The 8,747-nt window shown below is 40.7% G+C and overlaps 1 protein-coding gene across 3 annotated transcripts in view; it reads left to right on the top strand.

Annotated features, from left to right (window-relative positions):
• The first annotated feature begins 819 nt into the window (after positions 1–819).
• map3k7 (mitogen-activated protein kinase kinase kinase 7) overlaps positions 820–8,747 on the top strand; it is a 151,982-nt gene continuing 144,054 nt past the window's right edge. For 2 of the 3 annotated variants that reach the window (XR_006310759.1, XM_043685197.1), the window contains exon 1: positions 820–1,300. Coding sequence is in view for 2 of the 3 variants with exons in the window: in XM_043685197.1 (XP_043541132.1) it covers positions 1,226–1,300 (75 nt within the window). In the remaining variant the exon portion in view is untranslated. The remainder of the gene's footprint in view (positions 1,301–8,747) is intronic. The other variant, XM_043685204.1, reaches the window with a different exon arrangement.

Raw genomic sequence — 8,747 nt, 5'->3', positions numbered from 1 at the left:
TCACAGATATTTCCACCAGGTGATTGTTGACAATCTAATCCCCATGGTCTTATTGCTTGAGCTGATAAATGGTAAGTAACACTCATACCACAAAAGTGCCAGGCAATGACCACTTCAAACAACAGAACTCAGTATTTCCCTTTGACATTCAATGATATTACCAAACTGAACCACTGTCTGCCCTCACTCCTAATCAATACCTTGCTGTTTCCATTGACGAGGCACTGAACTAGATTCTTCATATTAAATACTGTGGCCTTAAACAAAAGCCCAGATGCGAGGAAACCTGCAGCGAGTAATTCACCTCCAGATTCCCCAGAGTCTGTCCATCACAGAAAAGGCACAAGTCAGGAGTGTGATGGAATACTCCCCACTGTCTGGATGGGTGCAGCCCCCACAACACTAAAAAAGTAGCAAAGCCACACTAGATTGTTTGTGGATATGGTGCCAGTCACCCCGCCACCGAAACTCAGCGTTTTGCTGGAATAAAATGCTCATCATCATCAGGGTCACGCCAAACCAAAAGGTCGTTTCTTCAGTCGAGCGTGAAAGGTTCCTCTCGAAACCAAACGAGCTGGTGCAATAAGTTTAAAACGGTAATACAATAAAACAAAGACCTCAGGCCGCTGGGGAACCAAAACACAGAAATTGCTGAGCGGATCCGGCAGCGTCTGTGGAAAGAAACGGAGTTTGCGTTTGGAGTTCACTTCATCATCACATTGTCCACACTCGATCAGGAAACGATCACTTCAGATCAAGGTCCGGCTTGGCCGTTTTTACACCAAAAAAAAACTTTCAAATTTAAATTCCACGCGCAGCCGTTCCAATCAGTGGCACGCACGCGCGGACGTTGGCGTGGAGGGGCTTTGACGCAGGCGCAGTGTGGGGAGTCTATATCCCCGCCCCTTCTTCCTCCCCGTGGGGGTGACGGTGAATTCTCCAGATCGCTTCTCTTTCTCTCCCCAATACTTGTCACCCCGGTGTCCCGTGCTGAACGTCAGTTCCGGCGGTCAGCAGCTCTTCCCCGGATGTTTGCGGGCTGGGATTAACCCCGGAAATGCCGGATGAAGCCGGTGGGAGCGGAGCGCTGCAGGAATCGCGGCCGGGCCTCGGCAAACTCCGCTTTTGACAGCGGCGGCGAACTCGAGGGGCCGAGAGCGGCGGGCGGCCCGGCGGCTTGCGCCAGGGGCCTGGGGTTGACCGCCCCCCACTGCCGGCTGCAGGGATGTCGGCGGAGATCATCGACAACCCCCCGCTGCACTTCGAGGAGATCGACTACAATGAGATTGATGTGGAGGAGGTGAGGCGAGAACCGGACTTGTTCGGGGGGAGGGCTGGTGCAGCTATTGCTGCTGCTGGGGGAGAGACCAAACCAGGGGAGAGAGTCAGAACAGGCCCCAGCATGGGGAAGGGGAGCGAGTCCTGTCCGCAGCACCCCGCCCCCAGGCTCGTCCTTTTTTTTGTTTTTAAGAGAATAAGGAAATGGGTGAAAGTCCAGATCATTTTGATGGATTGTAAACATATTAGTGAAAGGTACGTCCCGTGCTGTGTAATGTTCTCTGGTAATTTCACACACTGTCATGCATTGAGAGAGTGTGGGGAGTTTTATTATGTAGTTTTAAGTTAAACAAAAATGTTTAAACATTTGTTTCTCCCAGTACCCCGCCCCCAACAAAACAATGAGCAACCAAATGCTTACAAAATTTGAATTGGTTAAGTGGGATGCGCTTCTTACATCCCTTGTTTTACTTGAAAGTTTTTGTTTATAAACCCAGCATAAACACGATCAGAAACTATTCGAATAATTTCCTTGTAGATGTCGAACTGACTTCATTTCTTCCGCAGCAATTTGGTGTCCAAACCAAAGGTTTATATTCCATATAATTCGCAGCTAATGTATACACTTTGAGTAAGGGGCTATCCGGGTATAAGATTTTCTCCTACAGACTTTCTAGTATTCGAAAGCTTGATGTCATTGGTGAACGTGTAGGTTACCAAATAATCTTTAGTTTAGATAGTTCAGGTTTTTTTGTGGGAAAAAATGCATGCTCAAGAAAGCTATGCAGAACTTTGACAGATCTTCACTCTTCTGTATTTAACGAAATGTTTCAAGTATGCTTTCTTTTTTGAATATGCTGCTGCAATTTTGCTGTAACTGTATTGATAATGCACTAGCATCTCCATCTTTGTCAACTGACAAATTCTTCTGGTTTTGATCCTTTGTACAGATGAATTTGAATTTTTTTAATGAGCATGATTTGTTCTTATCTAATGTATTGTGTTAAGTGTATATGGAATTCAGCTGCTTTGTTGAAAGCATAATTTGAATTAAATAAAAAGGTAGTAAATGATTTTCGGATGGAAAAAAACCTATTTGTATATTATCCTATCTCAGTCTATGAGAAAGTCTAGTTCAATGCTTTTTTTAAAAAAAATCAACCTGGTGAGAGATGTTATACACATCTGTGGAACGAGTGAAACTTGAACATGACAGCCTGGCCAGTTAGCCACAATATTTTGTGATACTAGACTTTGCAAGAATTTCATTATGTGTGGACTTTTGAAATCATACAATGATTTTTGATTTTATTTAAAATTTACAATCAACATGAATTTTAAAAAACTATCCTAAAGTTCTAAACGTTTCAAACCATTTTGAAGTAATTGAGACTCATAAAATGACAGTAGACTGCTGCTGCATAGCCCAATCCAATAATTAACCATTGTGGGATTCCAGCAGAGGTCTCTGCAAAGCCAGAATCTCTGGACTGTGTTCTTACCTGTTCATAACTCAGATCCAGTGAAGAAAAGTGACTTATTTGAGTAAACTGGTTTTGTAATCACCCTCTCCATCAAATAATTGGAATTAAGGTCCTGTGGATGAAAATATGATTGATCTTATCTATAAATATTCAGTTTTAGAATATATTTAATTGTTCAGTGTCCAAACTTCCATGTGCTAGAAAAACCTTTTCGTTAAAGCACTAAACTTGATATTGAAGCTTTGTTTGGTGTTCTCCCTCCAGTGAATTATTTTCCAGGGATGACATAAATGGCAAAATACATTTGTTCAATGTCATGCTTGAGGGAAATATAAACAAATTGTATAAATATGAACAATATAAACAAACAGTTTCCTGCTGTTAGTAGATGGAAAGCAGAGGAGAAAGTGAGGTCTGCAGATGCTGGAGATCAGAGATGGAAATGTGTTGCTGGAAAAGCGCAGCAGGTCAGGCAGCATCTAGGGAACAGGAGAATCGACGTTTCGGGCATTAGCCCTTCTTCAGGAACGCGCAGCCCTCCACTCACTCCGTTCTCGGAACGCGCAGCCCTCCACTCACTCCGTTCTCGGAACGCGCAGCCCTCCACTCACTCCGATGGAAAGCAGAACATTGTATAATAAAGTTATTCAAGAATAATAATAATTCTAGATTCTCATGATTGGCACATTGAATGAAAACTTTCACCATAGAATTGGTCACTATCTGAAGAACAGAAATTTGCAGCACTGAAATGAGCAGGCAGTGGGGCATTATATGGTTAATTTTCTAGCATAGAGTTGGTATATACAGTACAGACCAAATAGACGACTCCTCTGCTGTAACCATTGAATGATTTTTTTTATTTATCCTTTTACAGTTAAAGGAAATTTAGTAAATTATGCATTTCATGTGCTACACACAACAGCTTGCTGATGACATCAAACTAGATGGGAATGTGATGTGAAAGGCTTCAAGCAGATTTAGAAAGGCTAAGAGAGAGAGTAAAAACATAGTAAATGGAGTATAATGTGAAAAAAATGACACCAACCACTTTGGTAGGAAAAAGAAATGCAGAGCATTTATTAAATGGTGAGAGATTTGGAAGCATGGAAAGCTCCATGTTCCAGTGGCATCCCAGGAGAAATACACAAACTTGTCAAGCCTACATGTAGCTGTCAAATTTACATGAATACATTACAGTGAATGATGAACAAGCCATTTCACGAGAGTTCAAGGGTCCTATGATTGTCCTTTTCTTTTGCGCAAGTAAACAATCCATGTGGGACAACCACGGAAGAATGTCTCTGCTTGCAATAGCTGGCAGATTCGAGAAAAAGTTCTACTCAAAATACTTGTCACAAAATGTGAGCTGTCAAGAATCAAAATTGGCCTCTTAAAAAGGCAGAGGCATTTGACGTGTGATATTCACCCTTCAGCTAATACAACAGAAATGCTGCAAGCAACAGATGGGGCATGTCTGTATACTATTTTACTTTAGCTGACCTGATAAAGGTCTTTGTCGCAATAAATAGAGAAACGCATAAAATTTTAGCCAAATTTGAATGTTTTGATAGAGCCGTAAATTTGATACAGCTCTTTGACAATGGCACGTGATTGGACTGCTGACTGTGGTGAATGTACTCAACACTTTGACTCAACTCGCAGTGGGAACCAGAAGTATGTGATTCCTTTTGTACTCTTCAGCATAATCTTTGCAGCAGTCTTCTGGAGGGACATTTTATGAGTATGTGGATGGAATTTTTATCCAAAATTATAACAAGTGGAAAACACTTCAAACTGAGATGACTGAAAGTCTGAATTTCTGCTAATTGAGCTCTTGTGCATCACAGTTAGCATTCAAAGGATCATGGACTGTTTTTCAAAAGTGGTTGATAACTGTAGAATAACTGTCAGCTGAGAGAAGACAGATACTTTGCCAATCATGAAATTCTGACAGTACCCCAGCTACCATAAATAACTTTATCGCAGAGGTACCGTCTCCAGAAATGACTTCATTGGCAGTGAAATGCCAGAAAAATTGTCAGAGTAAGCTCAGAACCTGCCCAATTAAACAAAAGACTGGTGGATATGCGGTAATAAGATTATAACAAAGCTTGCTGTGTATAGAACTGTGGTAATCCCTAACCTCTTATTTATCTTGTAGTCCATGCCTCACAGCCACATTAGAGACAAAAAACTGCAGATGCTGGATTTCAAAGTAGACAAGCAGGAGGCTGGAAGAACACAGCAAGCCAGGCAATATCAGGAGTTGGCGGAATTGATGTTTCGGGTATAACCTTTCTTCAGGAATGGAAGTGCGGGTAGTGGGAGCTGAACATAAAGTGGGGGATGGAGGGTTTTGGGTGGGGAGGGGGGCAGAATAGTGACGTAATGATATGTGAACACAGATGGTGGGTATGACCTGGCTTGTTGATTATTTAGAACTAATCTGGTTGGTAGCTGGAAGGAAGGATCAATAGGTGGAATGGAATGGAAGGGAAGAGACTGGATTGGAAAGGGGGGAAGGTTATTTGAAATTGGAGAACTCAGTGTTGAGTCCTCTGGCCTGTAAGCTGCCAGGCAGAAGATAAGGTGTTGGTCCTCCAATTTGTGGTCTGATTCACTATGGCAATGGAGGAGGCTGAGGATGGAAATGTCGGAGAGGCAGTGGAAAGTGAAATTGAAATGGGTCAGTGAGACCAAATGTATACTCAGGGAGTGTTTCAGCGAGCATTTCAGCTGGATCCATGAAGACCGGCCTGACCTCCTGGCCATTGCCCATTTCAATTTCCCTTCTCACTCCCTGTCTGACATGTCCATCCTCAGCCTCCTCCATTGCCACCGCCAATCAGATCACAATCTGGAAGAACAACACCTTATCTTCCGCTTGGGCAGCCAACAGCCCAGAGGACTCAACATTTGAGTTCTCCAATTTCATCAACCTTCCCACCCATCCCCTGATTTTCAGTCCTGATGAAGGGCTTTTGCCCGAAACGTCGATTTACCTGCTCCGCAGATGCTGCCTGACTGGCTGTGCTTTTCCTGCACCATTCTAATCTAGACTCTGGTTTCCAGCAACTGCAGTCCTCACTTTTGCCCTATTTTCCGGGAGTTGATGTATGTGAGTTTGGCTCTGCAAAGGAAAGGCAACTGACCCTCTGCTTCAGCGTGAAATTCAAGTTCAACAAATATCCCAGGTGGACCCTGATTTTATGGCTGCTTGACTTATGAATGCTCATACTTACGAACACAATCCTATGCAGGAATATATTAATTTTAAAGGTCTGAGTTGCGGATGTTACCTTGTACTTTATGAACGGCTGTTTTATATTGTCCTGTATTGTGTTCCAACTTACAAATCGATATGCGAATGGAACACATTCACAACCTGGGGACTACCTGCATGTCTAATGCCAATTCTTGACAGAAAGAAGTAAAATGCAGAGCAAAAGGCATTCTGCAAAACATTTTCTTTATTTTTTTTGTCTAGGGAAAGAAAAGACTGGCCCATCAATGTCACATGTATACAGTAGCTCTTGATATAAATTTTGTGTGGCGTTGTGAATTCAACTTCTTCTGTTTCAGTCTTTCTTGAATACCATGACAATCGCACTGGTACTTGGGCATGTGCTGTATTATTGTTCTCAGCTGTTTTAATAATCGATCCTTAGCAGCTGTGTTTTCTTTTTGAAACATTTTGCTTAGATTTCTAATATAAGTAATTTGCTATTTTTTGTTTTGTCCTACACTTGTAATCAGTGAAGCATTACCTGAAGGCTGTCAGCATATCATAGTACATTATTTGTCAACTGTGGTGTCTTACAGACTAGTTGGACATATGCAACTATGCAAATTTATTTGGTTTAAAAGGTTCCCAGTCATCTTGTATTGGACAGAAGCTCAAGGGTGAATTTCCTTCCTCTGTGGTCTCATTTTGTGCACCTTCTTGTGATCAGCCATACCATTACTGTGACATTCATGAATCTTTTCATTTAGCAGATAGCATGGATAAAGGAAACAAAATAACTCAGTAATGCATATTATAACCATAATGAATACATTGTATGTTACCCTAGGTTTTTGGAATTTTATAACTTTTTTTTAAACCAATCATTCTTACGCATCTTTGTCTTCCAGAAAGTGAAGTTTAAAATGTGGATAGCAACTTGTATTGAATATCTATTTTGGGAGCTTTTCATCTTCATTTGAAAACAAATATAATTTTGCTTCTATTGTAACACTGTTGAATGTTTTTGGTACCTTTTTCAGTTACATCCACAATTCATGTTTGGAATTGGACCAGCAAGTCTAGAAAGCCATCCTAAAACAAAATTAAGTGAATTTAGGTTCCAAATACATTTGGGAGCAAAGTTCTATTTAGCATGATCTTTTCAATAATTTGTATTCTTCCTGACCAGCCTCCATAAATTTCTTCATGTCAGACCTCATCCATTTACTTAGTTGACAAGTTAATGGATATTTCTGTACAACATTCAGGAAAGTGCAAACTGTGCTAACTGGAAGGAACTACTATATTGTGTATAGGAGTTAGGAGGTCATGTTGTGGCTGTATAGGACATTTTTGGAATATTGTGTGCGATTCTGATCTCTCTCCTATCGGAAGGATATTGTGAAACTTGAAAGGGTTCAGAAAAGATTTACAAAGATGTTGCCACAGTTGCAGGATTTGAGGTACAGGGAGAGGCTGAATAGGCTGGTGTTGTTTTCCCTGAAGCATCAGAGGCTGAGGGATAACCTTTGAGGGTAATAAAATCATGAGAGGCATGGATAAGTAAACAGAAAGGTTTTGTTTTCCCTGGGATGAGGGAGTCCAGAACTAGAGAGCATAGATTTAGGGTGAGAGGGGAAAAATTTAAAGGAGGCCTAAGGGGCAACCTTTTCACACAGAGGGTGGTGCATGTCTGGAATGAGCTGCCAGAGGAAGTGGTGTAAGCTGGTACAATTACAACACTTTTTAAAAGGCATCTGGATGGTGTATGAATAGGAGAGGTTTGGAGGGATATCGGCCAAGTCTTGGCAAATGGGTCTCGATTAGGTTCGGATATCTGGTCAGCATGGATGAGTTGGATTGAAGGCTGTTTTTCCGTGTTGTACATCTCTGACTACAATGAGGTTGTGCTGTAAAGGTTCACTTCCAGGTCGCTAGTCCCTTCTTTCTTAATATGATACTTATGGGCAAAAAAAACTTTCTTTTTAATTGCTGGTACCATCTTCTGGAAACTAAATGCTCAAACTACATCTGAGATATTTCAGGAAATTATATTGAGTTTGTAATTCACTGATTTCCTCAACAACCAAGTTGATTCCTATGGATCTGAGTTCTATAGTAGTTTAAATATCTTGTTTGTGAGAGCTTGTATTGTGTTACTTGCATAGAAAAACAAAACAATGTTACCATGTGCCTCCAACAGATGGCTGAATTAGGACGCGGTACCTGTACCAAGTTGAACTGTTTGAAATATGAGATTTCTTCATTTGCCATTTTAAAAGGCATTAGCCTGTTCTACTACAGCTGTATTTGTTAATGCTACTTTTCAGTTGGCAAAGACATTTGATGTGAATGCATACAATATTCAAAATGACTAATTAAAATAAAATCACTTGGATCAGTTTTCAAAAAAGAGTTTTTAATTGAATAATAATTATATCCTTACACAGTTTATAATTTCTGATCACATTTTCAGCATTCCTTCCTCTCCCTATTTTTCTCCGTGTTCCGATTACAGGATAAGTCCACCTTTTTTAATATTTTAGATTTTTTAAAGTACATTTACACTGGATGTCTTTTTTTTAACTGAAGTTCAAAAATCTGTGCGCAAATGCGTGGCTTAGTTAATAAGTGAGCCATAGGCTAATTGAAATTTGTATGATTTGCTTGTAAAGCAAACTGTAGAAATGTGCTCTTTCATATTAACCATGTTAAATCTGCTTACATCAGTTACTGGAAAAAATAACAAATACAGA

This window comes from Chiloscyllium plagiosum, chromosome 3 (assembly GCF_004010195.1).
Source record: "Chiloscyllium plagiosum isolate BGI_BamShark_2017 chromosome 3, ASM401019v2, whole genome shotgun sequence".
Classification (NCBI taxonomy): domain Eukaryota; kingdom Metazoa; phylum Chordata; class Chondrichthyes; order Orectolobiformes; family Hemiscylliidae; genus Chiloscyllium; species Chiloscyllium plagiosum.
The sequence above is the reverse complement of the archived record's forward strand: the minus strand, read 5'-3'. Positions and strand labels throughout refer to the sequence as shown.